General features: G+C 45.7%; 2 protein-coding genes across 2 annotated transcripts; one reads left to right on the forward strand and one right to left on the reverse strand.

The window, feature by feature from the left end:
• The first annotated feature begins 9006 nt into the window (after positions 1-9006).
• On the forward strand, positions 9007-13474 carry LOC117862705 (uncharacterized). Its single transcript, XM_034746205.2, has 2 exons — positions 9007-12534; positions 12652-13474. The coding sequence occupies exons 1-2, from the start codon at positions 9564-9566 to the stop codon at positions 13194-13196; spliced, it is 3516 nt and encodes a 1171-aa protein (XP_034602096.1). The 5' UTR covers positions 9007-9563; the 3' UTR covers positions 13197-13474.
• Positions 13475-13790: 316 nt separating this feature from the next.
• LOC117863715 (tRNA-specific adenosine deaminase TAD3-like) lies at positions 13791-18725 on the reverse strand. The gene is made up of 9 exons (XM_072295181.1): positions 18665-18725; positions 18528-18579; positions 18053-18123; positions 17043-17164; positions 16785-16867; positions 15658-15739; positions 14513-14974; positions 14291-14400; positions 13791-14214 (listed from the first exon to the last, which is right to left on the reverse strand). The coding sequence occupies exons 1-9, from the start codon at positions 18723-18725 to the stop codon at positions 14034-14036; spliced, it is 1224 nt and encodes a 407-aa protein (XP_072151282.1). The 3' UTR covers positions 13791-14033.
• Positions 18726-19198: the final 473 nt, after the last annotated feature.

Below are 19198 nucleotides of genomic sequence, written 5' to 3' on the forward strand. Positions count from 1 at the left end.
TGGGTTATTGAGGGTAGTAAAATAGACATCTATTTAATAAAATAAAGAGTGCATTCGCGGCTATTTTAACTAATTACAAATGGCGTCTAAACAAAATAATTACATATGGAATGCTGGTACCAATTTGGTTGGAAAATGTTCTGATATGACAGACAAAGTTATAATGTCTAGACAAAATGTTCAGATGAGCTTGCTAGCTATGTTTTTTTCTTTTAACTCGCAAGTTTCATGATGACATTGGAATGTGATAATGTGGATTTGTCAAATCTTTGCAACCTTTTAACTAGGCCTCACCAGTCACCAATACTATGCGTCTGTTCTCCCGAAAAACGAAAAACGCGTCTCTTGCGGTTGCCCCACTATTCTGTGATGAACGGATACAGGTCGCATATTTTGGATGGTTTCGCGGTAAATCCATCTCGCATGTGCCTGCCTACAGGGCCTAGTTGTAATCTTGTGCTGTATCTGTTGAAAAAAGCGGTGCCAATGGAATCTAGTTGTAACATGCATGTGGTGTGCCCTCATTAACCTCGGGATGTGGGTAATTTATTTGGAGGTCTACACTTTGACAGCAGAAGATGGTGTGGGTTGGGTGGTGTGGTGTGATTATGTGCACGCTGAGATGCTTTTTAGGGTTTAAGTTTTTTTTCTTTCAAACACGGTACACCTCTGAGAGAGTATGCTGGCAGATTTTGAGATTGATGAAATCACCATAGGTGACTCACTGTTAATGGCCATGTTGCATACACGGGTGTAGCCAGGAATCCCCTTTTTCCATTGTTAGGGGGCCCAGCAGTGCTAAGTTTACTCAAGATTTGATCAAATTCAAAATTTATAGTGGAAAATTCTAAACCATAGGGGGCCTGGCCCCTGGGCGCCCCCCTCCCTCCGCCATTGGTTGCATACCACTAAAAGAATAGCACTAAAGACCTGTGTTAAGTTTAAACTTGAACCTGAGTAGCAGTGGCGTAGTCAGGAATTTAGCTCATGGTATTTGTTGTAAAGTAAAAAAAAGAGCAAATTTCCCCAGTGGTCCTTAAACTTGTCTCAAGTTTAAACCTCACTTAAATTTTTAGTAGATGAGAGCCCGGAGCAAGTTTATGAGCGTGGATGAGAGCTCAAGACAAGTTTAGGAACTATTATGTGCATTTTGAAAGTACCGGAGCAAAGTTTATGAACGTGGATAAGAGCTTGTGACAAATTTAGGGACTGTTATGTGCATTTTGAAAGTACTGGGATCAGAATAATAGCTTGGGATAAGTTTAAGAATCGTTTTGTGCATTTTGAGAGTACTAGGATCGGATGAGAACTCAAGACAAATTTAAATACCGTAGGTGAAATTTACTCTAAAAAATTATGCGATGCAATATATAGGGCCATAACATCTTAATAATATCAAAAGTACAACAATGGCCTACTAGCCACGTCACCTTAGCCCGTGTGCACCTAGCTGTCGTGCCCGCAACGCGTGCATCACTCAATCAATCCGACGTCGTGCTGCAGCTTACCGCTTGCCGAATGCTAACGAACACGAAATAGAAGCTTGGAATGAGTTGATGAAGTCGGACTGAGGTGGAGGTGTGAACTTTGGGTGTGTTTGGTTTCAGGGATGAAGTGGGATGGGATGGGACGATCCCACTTCGTCCCGCGTTTGGTTTGAGGACGGGTGGGACGGGGACATCCCCAGGAAGGAATATACTCTCCAGATGCGGGACATCCCGTCCCACCAAAACTGGCGAACAGGGTCATCCCCCGTGCACGTCGTTGCCTCCCATCTCCACGTCTGACAGAGGCGCGAGCTCCGGGTGAGCGTGAACGGCCGACGGCGAGCGAGCTCCGCGGTGCCCTCCACGGCCGGTGACGAGCGAGCTTTGCGGGGCCCCATGGCTGGCGGGGGCGAGCTCCGTGAGGCCCTATGGCCGGCGGGGGCAAGTCCGTGGGGTCCCATCTCCGCGTCCATCCATGGCCGGCGGGGATGGCGCTGCTGCCCTCCATGGCCGGCGGGGCGGGTGGAGCAGGGGTGGCCGCGGCGCCCCATGGCCGGCAGGGGTCAGCAGGGGCGGCGGGGTGTGGATCGGGGGGGGGGGGGGGTTGGAGAGGGGCGGCGGCGGGGTGGATCAGGGGCGGCGGGGGGTGGAGAGGGGTGGCGCGGTGCGGTGGGTGGAGCAGGGGCGGCCGCGGCGCCCCATGGCCGGCGGGGGGCGAGCAGGGGCGGCGGCGGGTGGATCGGGGACGGTAGGGTGGCGTGGCCCTAGGAGGAAGAAGGTGCTTAGTATGACAGGTGGACCCCACAAACGGTGTCTGACAGAAGGAGAAAACGGTGCTCATCCCGTCTGTTGCAATCTCTCCAACCAAATAAAAAATTGGAACGGACCCATTCCATTCAACCAAACATGAAATGGAATCATCCCATCCCAAAAAACTGGGACGGGATCGTCCCGTCCTACATTATCTCCCATCCAAACACATAGTTTATTTTTGATTTCGCTTGACAAGTTACTGAGTTGAGCTCCATTTAGATCGGTGGAGACAAATTTGGGCTAGATCAATACTCATATATACTATGTATAATAAGTTTTTTCACCAAAATCTTGGGTATTCACGTGCCCTAGCTACGCCTATGCCGGGTAGGTTGGTTCCACCGTAAGGAACGTTTAAAGAGTTTATTTTCACTATCGTGTGCTCTACACTAGCAATTTCTTCCTTTTCTGGTGAGTTATTCCCATGTACCACTACTTATATTGTTGTAAGTTGTCCACTGGCTTTGATTTTTGGTACGGTATATATGAGAAAGAAATTGTCTTGAGTTTTTTTATTTATTTTGTGTCGATTATAGCAGAATTTGAGCTATACTTATGGCTTGTTCTCCACAAAAGAGAAAAATTGGTGTTCAATTGTCATAAATGTGAAGGTTGGAAGGATTATTATTAATATTTTCTCTCCAGTTTTCTAAATGAAAATATGGCCAATTTAATGTGAAGTGCCATCATTCAATAACTGTATCTAACAGCTCCAAGTAAATTTGTACTGCATCCTTTGAAATAGTACACTTTATGCAGTAAAAATATCTGAGTTGTTTAACCATATCTTGATGCAATTAACTAGGATAACACTCTACTTGGATCTAGAAAAGAAAATGGGCATTGCATTGGGATCTAGAACCTCTTGTTTTTGCGAGTAAACCTGCTCCTCCAGCTTTGTGCCTGCAGGCTGCAGAGCAACAAAGCAGTAATTTAGTGGCATTTGGTAAGAAGAATTTTTACAGCTTGCGCCGCATGTACTTTTTCCAGGATCCACATGCACTGCATGATTCACTTCTTGAAGTTTTAACAGTTTAATCTCTACATGGAGCATGTCCTTACGTCTCGCCTTTGTTACCCACAATCGATCATGATTCTCTCTGCTGCACGGCTTATTATATCAGTTCTCGGGGTTTGAACAATACAGTAAACCATATTGATCAGAAATAATGGGAAACATGTTGCACTACTAATAAATTGTAAACCTTTCAAAATTTCCAGTATTTCACATAGGTCCTCTTTCTTTTGTTTTCAAATAAATGGCTTGATTGAGGTATAGGTAAACCGTAAGTGTGAGCACGTATTATCTAAAAATAATCAAGTTATTAATGACTGGACGAAACCAAGAAATAACCCCGTAGTGGCGATACCACATCTGTTCAACACCCCCACCCCCATTAAAGAGGTGTCTGGATGAGTGAGATTCATGAAGAAATTTTGATGGTTTAGAAAACTGTGTAAGACCGAAGAAAATTAAGTTCAATCATTAAATTTTTAAATTTTGCACGGTTGTAGAATCTCTGCCAATATATTTCTGATAATTTTCATAAATAATTTGTAACTTTCATCTTGTTTTAATTTGTACTCAAACCTTTTCCATATTGTCAATTGTTACAATATCATATTAGAAGATAGGGGAAGTATGAATAACAATTACTCCCTTGAATAATAATTACTCCATTCATCCCAAATTGTAGGCTGTTTTAGCTTTTTTTAGTTCCTAGATATTATTATGCATGTAGATATAGTGTATGTCTAGGTGAATAATAATATTTATGAACCTATAAAAGTTAAAATGACTACAATTTAAAATAGAGGGAGTAGGTAGCATAAAAAATGAGAGAGAGATCTCAAACTGAACGGCACCAGCATTACTATTGAATCCTTTGATATATAATCTTTGAGACCAATCATAATGTCTTAAATGCACACGAGTGGCAATCTTTCTTGTCACTGTCCCATGATACCAACTGGCCGTCAATTGGGTCCCCTGTGCCAAACTTTCCAATGTGGCCCGATTCTTTAAACCCCCCAAAACCAGGAACTAGCAGTATGACCTAACCAATTGAGTGACATCCAACAGCTAAAGAAAAAAGAGACAACTCAACTTTAAGCCAAAACCTATATGTGCAACCAAAAGTTGATTGGTCACATTTGACTAGAACTTTTTAGACTGTAGGGAAGTTTGCATTTAGCATTGTGGCGCAACTGTCTGTAGTTTTCTTTAGTTCAACTTTCACCAGAAAGATGAAGAATAGAGGAGCGTCTCATGAACAGACGGGGACATATGTAACCCCATTTGACGTTGCAAACCTGTTATGGATATATTTGTTTCAGCTTGAGATCGTAAAAAGCAGCTTGTATATTGTAACAATCTACAATCTGGGCGGATCAGATTGTTCGATCGTAGCAATTTATCTATGGATTATATTGTTACAATCTGGAGTGAGAAGTGGCTTGCTTATTTCAGCTTCCGATTCTAAATGCTACAATCCACAATTCCAAGCTGAGATGAAGCCTACATTTTAGAATGCTTTTAGATATTTTTAGTGTTTTGCAAGTTTTCATTTATTTTCTAAATTGAGCTACTGAAAAATATATTATTGTGTTGCATCGATGGATGGATTGGATGTATGGAAATGTGAGAGGGATAATAAGAATAGTATAGAACAACATAATAACTCTAACTTCAGAGTCATTTGTCAAACAACTTGGAGGACTAGATTTTGTACAACTTTATTTCCGCGACAACAAACACAATAAGCATAAGTTACCATGTTTTAAAGAAATGAGCATGTAAAGAAAATAAAGCATAAATAAACATCAACACAAATTGACACCTTTATAATTTTTCACTATATGAATCATACATCGATCATCCCCATAAACCACAGTCCACAGCTAACCACATTCTTTTTCATATCTACAACCTATCTAGTGTACTGTATTAGCAACTACACATTCTCACACAAGATTGGAGTCCTATGGCCTATTGCTGACTTCAAGAATATGCAGGAAAATAAACCCTTCAAAATAGTTACTCTTGTTGTGTATCTCCCTCTTGTGGCACTAGTATATGTATCATGAAGACACTGAAGGATGAACCCCACCACAAGTCATCCTAATCCAGTGCTATTATGCCTCCCAATTCCTTCTGCTTTACCTCAAAAGAAACCCCACAAGCCCATTCAAATCATAACACTTTGAGAGATTCTTTTCCTGGGCCACAATTGACTAGTTACCAGCAGCCTAACATGGCTTCAATTTAAATAGGTAGCCACAAGCCCAGAGCCCGAGGCAGAGCCTAGTATTGAGCCATCTGGTTAAGATGAGACTGTCAATATTTTAATGCTAGATTAGGCAGAGGGTTAGACTGTAGTGTAAACACTGTTAATGCAGTAGGAATAGTAGTACTTGGTCAGGAATAATGTATCATAGGGCTAACGTGGTAAAGTTGTTAAAGTATTAACCACCCCTAAGAAGTCACACCCATCCCACCTTCATTCTGAATGTTACCATTTGATTTCAACTTTTTCACAGCTTGCGTTTAAGTTGCACAAAGCATCCTTATATTGTCAGAATTTATTTGCAAGTACACGACATTGCTGTGGGTAAACTTGGTATTCAAAACGATATCGAATTTGTTTTATTTTAGTTTGTTGGCAGTCCTTCGCGATTGATTCTGTTGTATTAATACCGACCTTGACATCAATTATATTTGTTGGGAAACAAATCTTAAAGAGACTCGAACACAACAAATGGAATGCAAAAGCACTTGCAATTTCTTTTGAAATTATCTGTCTCTTTACAATAGGGTAGGGCTCCTCTTTTATAGTGACCCGGAGGTCATTTTACATACCATGAATACCTTTTCTCACCTACTACATTCCTAGAATATACTATACATAAAGATTTTTGGGGTAACTTGTACAATTGAACTCTCCTACCGAGTCACGCTTATCACGCTCCCTGGCAGTCACGCTAATCATGCCTCCTGGTGTTCACGCTTCCCACGCCTCCTTGTAGTCATGCTTTTCACGCCATTGTGTCTTTAACCTCGTGCTGGAAAACTCCTTAGCCTCGTGCTTGAAAGCTTCTGAGCCTCGTGCTGGAAAAGTTGCTTAGCTTCGTGCCTTCAACCTCGACGCGTATAGCTCAGCAATGACCCTGAGTAGAAAAACAGGGTAAGTCATTTCATATCTTAGCCATCAGCAAATGATCCTTAGCTTTGAGATCAAAACAACAGAGAAGATGCAAGGTCAACATGGTTTTCATGCCTGCTTAGATCCAGCAAGGTTAAGTGAATTTGTACAATAGTCTTGATTTTGCGAGGCTAGTTGGCTCTTGCTGAAGAAGACAATGTCTTTTTGAGCGATTCCCAACAATATTTGCCAATAGGAGCCATACTTGAAATGGCAATCCATAAAAAACGCCAACACTAAGATCAGGTAAAAGAAAAAAGATATACTAAAGGGATAACAAAAATGAGAGCTGTCCATTCTGAGAAATCAAACGGTGGAAACAAGAAAAGTACCGTGAAGTACCTAAAGAGAAGTACCATGAAGTACCAATTTGGTGGGACCAAGTACCAAAAATAGTGAGAAATTACTGTGATACCCTTTTAGTTATGTGTAAATCTATTTAATTCTTTTTTAAAGTAAAATAAGAATTGATACTTTAAAACTATTGTAACAAAGCTCAACAAAAATACTTAATAAAATGGATCATGAGGAAATTGCTTGACTACAAGGAATGTTATTTTAAATGATTCAAAAGAGACGAGATTGGATATTCTCTTTTTCCTTGGTTTGCTGACCCTACCAATTTGCCAACTCCTTTGTTTAGGGATGACTTCATCAATATAAATGTAATTTGTTAACCCTTTATATATGTATCTGCACTTGGCTCGTAGTACAAAAATTGCATCTAAGAGGGGCTCAAATGTGAATGTAAAAGTAAAAAGGATCGACCATGAATTACCTAAGTAATTAACCCTCAACTCACATAGAGTAATCTTTTAACTTTATCTTGGTTTGCGTCTCATTAATTAATCCTTCATTTTTTTTCCTTTGCAATGTTCTGTTATTTTGGAGAGTTGCTCCAGGTCGACAAGCACTAGCTCGTTCATCATCCAAAATTCCAACTCAACGCTTGCTCCCACGTGCATATCCACACAATAGCTTGCAAGAAACAAAGGTGATGGCTGTAAAACCCAGAGGTGACGCTGTAATAAGACGCTACGGTAACTAAATAGTTACAGTACTAAGTAATCTTGTTTAGGCTTATAGATTGTGGCTCGTGGCAGCGGCATATGATGCATAGGCGGCACCCGGCCGCTCTGAGCGGGCGCGTGAGTGCAGTACTTAATCCAATGAATAACCCATGCCGGCATCTTCACACCTCTATGCTAACAATACACTAGTACTGTACTGACGACTAACCACTGGATTAGAGAGGGACAGGCTGGCAGTGCCGTACGTCTGTTTATCATTTCAAATAATGGACACAGTCTGGGGAAACACACAAAAATGTCTATGCAGAATTAGCAGATCCATCAAAATTGCTGGTGCAACTTCACATATAGTTAGCTGCATTAAGGGGGTGTTTGAAACACCCTCACTAAACTTTAGCACCTGTCACATCAGATATTTGATACTAATTAGGACTATTAAATATAATTTAATTACAAAAATAATTGCACAGATGGAGTCTAATCCGTGAGATGAATCTATTAAAGCTAATTAATCCAGCATTAGCAAATGGTTACTGTAGCACCACATTGTCAAATCATGGATGAATTAGGCTTAATAGATTCGTCTCGTGAATTAGACTCCATCTGTGCAATTATTTTTATAATTAGCTTATATTTAGTCCTCCTAATTAGTATCCGAACATCCAATGTGATCCTACTAAATTTTAGCACAAGCACCGGGCATTCTGCACCGGCAGTTCGTTTTGAGCCAACTTCTTTTTGCTCAACCAATATTTCATAGTGAAATGACTGAGCAAAGTACAGACGAAAGAATTAATTGTTCACCCCTTGAGTGTGGCTATATTCAGGGCGCAGAGAATGTAATTTTCAAACCGGGTAAGCGGCAGTGACAGGATGCAGAGTGGCTGCTGGCTACAAAAGGGTGCTCTCTTTACTCATCAAATTAATTTTATTGCTACTTATTATGAGTGCAGTTCCGTTGAATAAAGAAATATGATAACAACTGCTCTAACAATTCAGATCAATTCCAAAACAACAAGTATACATGTATCAACACATCTGGAACTTGAATTTAAGTTTTACTATTGGAGTCACACTATATCTACATAGGAAAAAAAATGTTCTATCGCAATATATCGGAAACACGCACTGCATACATACACAATACAACAACATTTATGCTCATATTGGATGTGATTTATCAATACTGTTTCGTTGGCATTTTAGGATCCGAAAATAATCTTTAGAGCTACACTTTGACCATCACTTTACCTTGCAATATATTATTAATTGTTACAAAGTCAATGCCGTCATTTCAATACCAGAAATATCGTGTAACTTTTATACACACTAAGCTAGCATACTAGTATAAAGTTTGTCTAATTATGTTGATTAAAATTATGAAGTTTGACTTTAAAATCCTTATATACCTTTACAAAAATCAAATGGACGAAATACCACTTTAGCCGCCCATACAATACAAACCAACTTGATGCTTGGCATCCAAGCCGTCCAGCATGCAAAGCAGCGTGTAGAGATTCGCGCTAGGCCGTTGGCAAGCGGCAAGGTGTACGTAGCATTTGCGAGTAGAAAACGCTCAAAGAAAAAAGAGCTAGGCAGAGAGGCATTGCTAATCCCTCGTCCTCTCCCCTAATTTGTCAGTGCCGCACTAATTTCTTTCCCGCCCTCCGATGCAAGTGCTTTCTCTCTCCACCACCAAGAGAGAGAACAGAGAAGAGAGGGTTTTGAGGAGCCCAATGCCTTGATGCAAGCACCCATCCATCGTCCACCTCCTCCTGCAACAACCAAGCAGGCAGCAAGCCGCAGGACACAAGCAAACACCTTTGAGGGTTTTGAGGAAGAGAGAGAAGCTAGCAAGGGAGAGAGACAGAGAGAGCTCCTGCTCCTCCTCCTTCCTCCACACTGCATTGAATCCCCCATTCCATCTCCATTGAGATCATCGCCACTCCCAATCCAGCAGGGGGGCAGCAAGCAAGCCCTTGCTTGGTGCATTGTGCACTGCCCGAGCCCCAAACACCGCGCAGTTTTTCATGCGGCTGCCGTTGCCATTGCCATCGCCAAGCCCCATGCGCCGCCGCCACCTCCTCCTCTCCCTTCCCCTCCTCTTACTCCACCTCCTCCTCGCCGCCACCTTCCCCACTGCTGCTGCGGCCGCGGGCTCGTCAGAGGTCGCCTTCCTGACGGCCTGGCTCAACACCACGGCAGCGCGGCCGCCGGACTGGTCCCCGGCGGCCGCGTCCCCGTGCAACTGGTCCCACGTCTCCTGCGACGGCGGCGGCGGCGTCGTAACATCCGTGTCCTTCCAGTCCGTGCACCTCGCGGTCCCGGTCCCGGCGGGCCTCTGCGCCGCGCTGCCCGGGCTCGTCTCGTTCGTGGTTTCCGATGCCAATCTGACCGGCGGCGTCCCCGACGACCTGTGGCGGTGCCGCCGCCTCGCCGTTCTTGACATCAGCGGCAACGCGCTCACTGGCCCCATCCCGCCGTCGCTCGGCAACTCCACGGCGCTGGAGACGCTGGCGCTCAACTCCAACCAGCTGTCAGGGCCCATCCCTCCCGAGCTCGCCGGCCTCGCGCCATCGCTCAAGAACCTCCTCCTGTTCGACAACCGCCTCTCCGGCGAGCTCCCGCCGTCGCTCGGCGAGCTGCGGCTGCTAGAGTCACTGCGCGCCGGCGGCAACCGCGACCTGGCGGGCCCGATACCGGACTCCTTCTCCAAGCTCTCCAACCTCGCCGTGCTCGGCCTCGCCGACACCAAGATCTCCGGCCCGCTCCCGGCGTCCCTCGGCCAGCTCCAGAGCCTCGAGACGCTGTCCATCTACACGACGGAGCTCTCCGGCGCCATCCCGCCGGAGCTCGGCAACTGCTCCAACCTCACCAACATCTACCTCTACGAAAACTCCCTCTCCGGCCCGCTGCCGCCATCGCTCGGCGCCCTGCCACAGCTCCAGAAGCTCCTCCTCTGGCAGAACGCGCTGACGGGCCCCATCCCGGACTCCTTCGGCAACCTCACCTCGCTCGTCTCCCTCGACCTCTCCATCAACTCCATCTCCGGCACCATCCCGGCGTCGCTCGGCCGGCTGCCGGCGCTGCAGGACCTCATGCTCAGCGACAACAACATCACCGGCACCCTCCCGCCGTCGCTCGCCAACGCCACCTCGCTCATCCAGCTGCAGGTGGACACCAACGAGATCTCCGGCCTCATCCCGCCGGAGCTCGGCCGCCTCGCCGGGCTCCAGGTCTTCTTCGCCTGGCAGAACCAGCTTGAGGGCTCCATCCCGGCGGCGCTCGCGTCCCTCAGCAACCTCCAGGCGCTCGACCTCTCCCACAACCACCTCACCGGAATCATACCACCGGGGCTCTTCCTCCTCCGCAACCTCACCAAGCTGCTCCTCCTCTCCAACGACCTCTCCGGCCCGCTGCCGCTGGAGATCGGCAAGGCGGCGAGCCTTGTGCGGCTGCGGCTCGGCGGCAACCGCATCGCGGGGTCGATCCCGGCGTCCGTGTCGGGCATGAAGAGCATCAACTTCCTCGACCTCGGAAGCAACCGGCTCGCCGGGCCGGTGCCGGCCGAGCTCGGCAACTGCTCACAGCTCCAGATGCTTGACCTCAGCAACAACTCGCTCTCCGGCCCGCTGCCGGAGACTCTCGCCGCCGTGCACAGCCTGCAGGAGCTCGACGTCTCGCACAACCGCCTCACTGGCGCCGTGCCCGACGCGTTCGGCAAGCTGGAGACGCTGAGCAGGCTGGTGCTCTGCGGTAACTCGCTGTCCGGGCCGATACCGCCGGCGCTCGGGCAGTGCCGCAACCTCGAGCTCCTCGACCTCAGTGACAACGATCTCACCGGAAGCATCCCCAACGAGCTCTGCGACATCGACGGGCTCGACATTGCTCTTAATCTGAGCCGGAACGGCCTCACCGGGCTGATCCCGGAGAAAATATCGGTGCTGAGCAAGCTCTCTGTGCTCGACCTCTCGCACAACGCGCTTGACGGCAGCCTCGCGCCGCTCGCTGGGCTGGACAACCTCGTCACGCTCAACGTGTCCAACAACAACTTCTCCGGGTACCTCCCCGACACGAAACTGTTCCGACAGCTCTCGGCGTCGTGCCTCACCGGCAACGCTGGGCTCTGCACCAGGGGCGGGGACGTGTGCTTCGTGAGCATTGATGCCAACGGGCACCCGGTGATGAACACCGCCGAGGAGGCGCAGCGCGTGCACCGCCTCAAGCTGGCCATCGCGCTACTGGTGACGGCGACGGTGGCGATGGTCCTCGGCATGATCGGCATACTGCGCGCGCGGCGCATGGGCTTCGGAGGGAAGAGTGGCGGCGGCGGTGGTGGCGGCGGCGACTCGGAGAGCGGCGGAGACCTGTCGTGGCCGTGGCAGTTCACGCCGTTCCAGAAGCTGAGCTTCTCAGTGGACCAGGTGGTGAGGAGTCTCGTGGACGCCAACATCATCGGCAAGGGCTGCTCCGGCGTGGTGTACCGCGTGAGCATCGACACCGGCGAGGTGATTGCCGTGAAGAAGCTGTGGCCCAACACTACCCACGCGGCGGCAGCGTCGTGCAAGGACGACGGCGGCACGAATGGCCGCGTCCGGGACTCGTTCTCGGCGGAGGTGCGTACGCTGGGCTCCATCCGACACAAGAACATCGTGCGGTTCCTCGGCTGCTGCTGGAACAAGACAACACGGCTGCTCATGTACGACTACATGGCCAACGGCAGCCTCGGCGCGGTGCTCCACGAACGCCGAGGCGCCGGCGCACAGTTGGAGTGGGACGTCCGGTACCGCATCGTGCTGGGGGCGGCGCAGGGGCTCGCGTACCTCCACCACGACTGCGTGCCGCCGATCGTGCACCGCGACATCAAGGCCAACAACATCCTCATCGGGCTCGACTTCGAGGCCTACATTGCCGACTTCGGCCTCGCCAAGCTCGTCGAGGACGGCGACTTTGGGCGGTCGTCCAACACCGTCGCCGGATCCTACGGCTACATCGCCCCTGGTATGTAGTAGTACTCTGAATGTATATGAGTTGTAAACATTTGCCAAACATTGTGGCAATTTGTTGAGATGAACTTCATTATATTGTTGATGAACTGAGATGAACACTGTTGTACAGAGTACGGGTACATGATGAAGATCACGGAGAAGAGCGACGTGTACAGCTACGGCGTGGTGGTGCTGGAGGTGCTGACGGGGAAGCAGCCGATCGACCCGACGATCCCGGACGGGCTCCACGTGGTGGACTGGGTGCGGCGGTGCAGGGACCGCGCCGATGTGCTGGACCCAGCGCTGCGGGGCCGGTCGGATGGCGAGGTGGAGGAGATGATGCAGGTGATGGGCGTGGCGCTGCTGTGCGTCAGCCCGACGCCCGACGACCGCCCGACGATGAAGGACGTGGCGGCGATGCTCAAGGAGATCAGGATGGAGCGTGAGGACCTGGCCAACGTGGACGTCCTCCTCAAGGGCGGCGCGTCGCCGCCTCCGTCCCATCATGGTCATGCCCCGGTGGCGGCGGCGGCCAAGCTGGCGTCGTCGTCGACGTCGAGCACGCCGCCGTCGTACCGGCAGGGCCCGAGCAACAGCCACAGCAACAGCTGCAGCAGCAGCAGCTTCTCCGCCATCTACCCCTCATCCAACAAGGCCAAGTCGCCATTTGGCTGAAGCTGAACCAATGCAAAGGAGGGCTGCAAACTAAGCTCTCAGCGGATGAAGAAGAAGAATGTTTCTAGCTTGCGAGGCTGGCTTCTGTGATGCGTTTTTGGAGCAAGTTAGTGATGGTGGTGAGCTGTGTAAATGAGAAGATAGGTTGTTTGCATTTGTTTCTGTTTTTGGAGGAGTTAGGATTAGACCTTGAACCAAAAGGTTTTAATGCCTTCTTGATGAGCGAGTGTTCAGTGTATGTTTGTTCGAATAAAGATGAAAATTTGGTTGCATGCTCATGCAGATGTGCAAGATTTACAGTTTTTGCAATGCTTAAAGCCTCAGAGCTTCTTTTGGTGTAAATGGCCGAGTACTGATAGCATCCTCCAGAAGATGCAGACTTGCAGTTTCTGTAAAAGAGAAATGAGCATTACTGCTTTTAGATTTTTCATGTTGCCAGCTTGATGTTCGTATATTTAGAACTCCAATACAGATAAGGGCGGAGCTTAAAAGTTGCATGCAACGAACAAAAATTCTTAACCACTCCTATATGAACTTTAGACTTAAATCAGGATCAGATAGCTCCTTGACGCAGCTAGTAGACTCAGACGCAAATTGTGCACAGTAAAGGCAAGAAATAGCTCCCAGGTCAATGCCATATCTCCAAGAGCATAAAAGGTCAATAGCATCCAATTATTTTAAAGGTAACCGAAGGAGCAATTTTTAATGGTACAACAAGACAGTATCATGGAAGCCTGATATGCCCTTGTACCAAAAATGGCATCCATGATGCAAAATGAAACCTCATGGATCTTCTTTTCTAAATAAAATAAAAAGGAGGTCCAGTCAGCAGTATTTTTAACAGTCACTCAAACCATTCAGGTATGTCTCAGGTACTGAAACCTGAAATACATTGTAGTGATGATTTAGACTTTTCTCCCCATGCAACCTGTAGACTCCACCGAGCGCTCCAGTAACTGGATTCCGGAAAGCGTAGAACACGCGCTTGAATCTTTGATGTACGAGTGCCATCGCACACCTTTAAACAAACATACATGTGAGCAAAAATGAAACTATGAATATACATTGATGTCAAAGTATATCAGTGAACATACATTGCACATGGCTCCCAAACAAGGTAGATATCAAATCCTGTGCAGAGATATGGTCTGGTGGTTTCAGACAAGTCGCCACAGCATGATTCATCTGTAGATTGCTCTTTATCCTGAAGTTCAAATTTCACCATGTCAGAAAAAAAACAGAGGAAATGAAAGCATAATTGACAGTTTATACGACAGCATTGCAATGAGAAATTTATGACAAGCAACAAGGCTCACTTTTGTGTCCGTCTTTAGCCTTTTTGCTGGTTCATTGTCCGAATAATCCTCCAGATTGCCATTTGAATCTGGCATGGTTATTGGAGTCGATGAAGGGAACAACATTCTATCCCTCTCAGCGGCATTCTCAATGGCAACCATGGCAGCATGTCTCAAGGGATGCCATGCAAAACAGCCTTCACAGGGCAATGGCTTCTGCTCAGTAGTCCTTCGTTTCGTCCATCCCAAAGGATTTATACATGAGACTTCCATGTTCAAACTGTTGCATTTAGAAAGACGGGAGCTTGGCCGTAACAAATTGCCATTATTCTCAGTTGATTCATCCAAAGAGAAGGTATCATTTGCTTTCACTTCAGCAAGTTTGTTTCCTTCTGCAGATGTATCATGCTGGTGTGTTTGGTCTGTAGCCTTCGCAATTATTTGCATACTTGATGGATCAACAATAATGGCAGCATTTCCTGCCTGGTAGATACAGATAACCAAAGTAGAGGTTAGTGAATAAGTATATGATTGAACAGCAATCATCCAGCAAGATGAAATAGAACTTCATGGAATCACACTCTAGGAACTGGTTTCTTGAGAAGCTAGCTCAAAGAGAAACAGTCTCCAGTTTAGTGTGGCGACGCAAATCCACCGCAAACTTCAAAACTACGCTGCATGCCCCAACCCATCGCCATTGACCCATTAGTCCAATCCAGCAGCAGAAGTTTTATTGGTTTCGACCAATTTAGTTGTCGCCTAGTTTTTTGTGTGTCACAAATTAGTCCCCCAGCTACTGGATCTGGTCTCTCAAGTGCTGGGGGTGGCGTACTTGGTCTCCAACTATTCTGCTCTGCTTGTTTCAGGTGGTTCAATGGTGTCTGCGCAAAGCCATGGACTTATTGCTTGGTATTTGTTGACGAGTGGTGTTGGGTATGGTTGCTAACCAAGCAAAAGGAGATACTAAATTAAATGTGCATAAACTTTCAGAATCGTTTATGCCTACCCTAAACAGTTACACATAAAATGAAATTGAGTAGCATCCTAAGAATAGTAATCATAGCCCCCACAGCTCCACAATGAGACATACATTTGAAAATAACGGAGCACAATATAATAATTATAATATAGCTTCCAAGAGGCATTGTTAAGCCAAGAGTGGTCACCTTTGATAATTGAATAGCAGTCTTCATGCAATTAAATATTGATGGTAATTCGTCATTTCGAAATCCACGAATAATATCAAGGCTGTAAATTAACATAGAAATCCATAGGAAAGGATACTTAAGCACATAATAAAAAATTGAATGAAGAGTTGAAGACCACTCAGTAAAGCTGCAGCATCTATGCAACTCTAATTCTCTGCACTAAACTATATCTACGGACAACAAAACTATATGAACAACTGCCAATTGGATGCAAACATTTGTTACTGTAATTCCATTCTGTCAAATAATTATTTAAAATATATGATTAATGAGCCATAACTTGAAGTTAAACAACCAGGAGCCCACCAAACACCACTGTCCACTGAAAATTCTAGACCCTAGAGCTATGCACTTGCCAATGTCCAGGACACCACTGGATAAACAAACAAGGAGAACTAGAGCTGTGAATGCAGATGCAACTACCCAAGCAGATTAAAGTGATCCATCAAGAATGGAGTCATGCTGCAAGATGGAGGAGTATTATCAGTTCAAGGGCAGTGCTATAGGCTAGAGTGGTAGACTGGAGGTCCAATTCCACCATCAACTGAAGCAGCTTTGCTGGCAACCTTGGTTGGGACATGAAAAACTTCTGTAGAAGTATATTGATGGTGGTTGGAACTTTGAAGTAACTGCTTCATTTTGAGATTCAGCTACAGAATTATTTTTCTCTTAAATTCATCGATAACATTTTGAAAAAAAGGGGGTCCCAACAGGTAACGTGTCCTAGAAAATATTGCATGTTTGGGCAAAGAAACTAACAAGTACTCCTACAATCCCAAATATAAGTCCATCTAGCTTTGTGCTAATACAAACCTTTTAGCATTGACAATCAATAACTAAAATTGATAGCATGAGGCTGGATGTAAATTCATTATGGTACATATTTCATACTATGTAACTCTTTCTATTTAAAATAATATATTCCAATAGATACTATTGGTCAAAGTGCAATTTTGGAGACCATGTCGATGTCCTAACAAACTTATATTTGGGATCAGAGGGAGAATTATTATGAACCGACATTGTAAATCCTACAGAACACCACAAGAAAATGCATAACCAGACACATAAGAGTTAGGACATACTTGTGCGCAGGATGGTAAGAAGTTGGCCAAAGTTTACATTGTTCTTCCCACTCCTCTTTTGATGTAGCGGAACACTTGGCAACCTGTGAAAGACTTTAACAAATAGTGAATGTCAATATATGACAAGGGCACAAGGTAAGTCTATCTAAATAAGAGGTTCTGTCAAGGATACAATCCAGAATCGCATGGCTAGCACTTTCACATGCCCAAAAAAATTGTCAAAATGAAATTTTAGCCAAGGATGAAAGCATTACTTACTTTCGCAATGAAAGGACTCAACTGATAAGTATCCACTATCTTTTGTACATCTCCAGGAAGCTGTTTGCTACAAGTTTGAGACCCAGTAGAAAGGCATAGGATTATTGATAAGTCAGATTTTCCTGTAAAATGTAATACAATAAATAGTTAGAAACAAAAAAACTCCAGCCAAGCTTAAAAATACTATGATCTGCTCAATTTTAATTCCACATTGTGGTGGTTGGTTCTTGAAAGAGATGTCGAGGACGGCGGTGACGAGGGCGCGCTAGAAGCGGAAGCTGGAGACCTAGGGCTGAAACCTAGACTCGTGATACCATGAAAGAGATGTTGTGGCGAGGAATGATTAGATTGATTGATACGGGAGCACAGGCTACAACCATATTTAGGCCTGGGAGACCAGGCAGGGGCGGCTAGGGTTGGGAAACCCTAACCGCCACCCTTCACACGCCTGGGCCGACGGCGCCCACAGGCGGGCTGCCAGCCGGCCTATAAACACAACAGGGGCCACAGGCCCATTAGCACTAATACATTCTAACAGTTCTGCTTTTACTAGTTCAAGATTAAGGGTTCTGAAATACTTGTTACATGGTAGGACAACTTGAAATATTGTGCTTCTCAGTTTAAGTTCTAGCTACTCTGATTTTCCTTCATTAAAATTGCTTACTACCTGACACAAATCAGCGCAAAAAGGCACTTTTTGCATTGAAGGACCAAATACTTTGGCATATGTAGATATTTTACAAGATAATAATAGAAAAGGCATCCTGCGTCCCGATGATAATAAAACTTTCCACTAATGATTGTGCAAAAGTAACTTTTGATGCATCACAAGGTTGTGCTTGACTAGAAAATATAAATATCATTCTGTATCTGACATTTAGGAGTATTTCTAGAGCTATGGCATGACTTTTAGAACATGTGTTTTCAGAAAGCTAGTGACATGTCTTCCATGAGTAGTGTGCTCAGAAGGCAAACAGAAAATGAAAATTGAGAGAATTTGCATATTCTACCACAATCAGTACATCGACGAACCCGCTTTACATGCCTCAGATTTTCCAAAGGACATATCGTGCTCAACTGCCTGTGACCAGTAAAAAAAAATTACTTGGAATGTTTATCACACTAATTGGTCAAGCTAAAGCCAAACACAACCAGGAAGGCGTTGCAACTTGCAGAGAGAAAGATGTAGCATGGTGTTGATTTTCTTATTGAAGAGAGAACTAAATAGAAACATTGGGGGTTTGAATTTCATATCAGGTGGATGCAACATAACTGAAAATCAAAGACAACTATATGTTCCTATGCAGAAGAGTAGAAATTCCAGATGTAATATTGGCTTTTCTAGACACCCATTGCTTAATCCAACGCGCAGCCCTCCAACTATTATTTCCTGAATTTCTTAACAAAACAATAACTCCCAAAACAGTACAGACCACTGAAAAGTTTGAATCCAAACTAAAAGAACAGGGATGAAAAGTCCTTTACCTAATGAGAGCGTTGGCTAGCTTTGGTTCAATGTTGGCAGCCACCACATCAACTGGTATGCAAAGCAACAAGAAAAACAAAATCAAATAGCAATAAAATTCAATTGCAGGCTAGGGCAATTAAAGCGATTGGAATACCTGTGGAGCCCTGGAGGGAGGGCGTTGGGTTGCCAGGGACCTCAGTGAGCTCCCACCCCATGATGACCAATTCTCAAAAGAAACTGAAACCAAGAAGCAGAGCAATCATGGTCACATTTTTGAGGTAAGCAAAACAATTGTAAAAAAACAAAGGAGAGAAGCAATCTTGCATAGATGGATGGGAATTAGGCCCATTCAACCCCTTTGGATGGGCAGGGGATGAATGCGCTTCTGTTGGGGGAATTGAATCTGAACTGATATTCCCACCAAAACCTAAGGGACTGGTCTAATAATCCATTCCTATTGAAAGCAAAGGGCCAGAAAGCAATCGGTTGCCCGACATTCAATCAGCAAAGTTGACCCATAGTTACACAAGTCTCTACTACATAATCTACATCAGCAGGAAACAAATCTGACCACGAACATTAGAATTCACATCAATAGAAGGCCACACCGCAACAGGTGGATACCGTTCAGGAGCAGAGTACCGCAACTTCAGTGTATAAAAACGCGCACACTTAATTCTAGGCATCA

Source organism: Setaria viridis, chromosome 7 (assembly GCF_005286985.2).
Source record: "Setaria viridis chromosome 7, Setaria_viridis_v4.0, whole genome shotgun sequence".
NCBI classification, from domain to species: domain Eukaryota; kingdom Viridiplantae; phylum Streptophyta; class Magnoliopsida; order Poales; family Poaceae; genus Setaria; species Setaria viridis.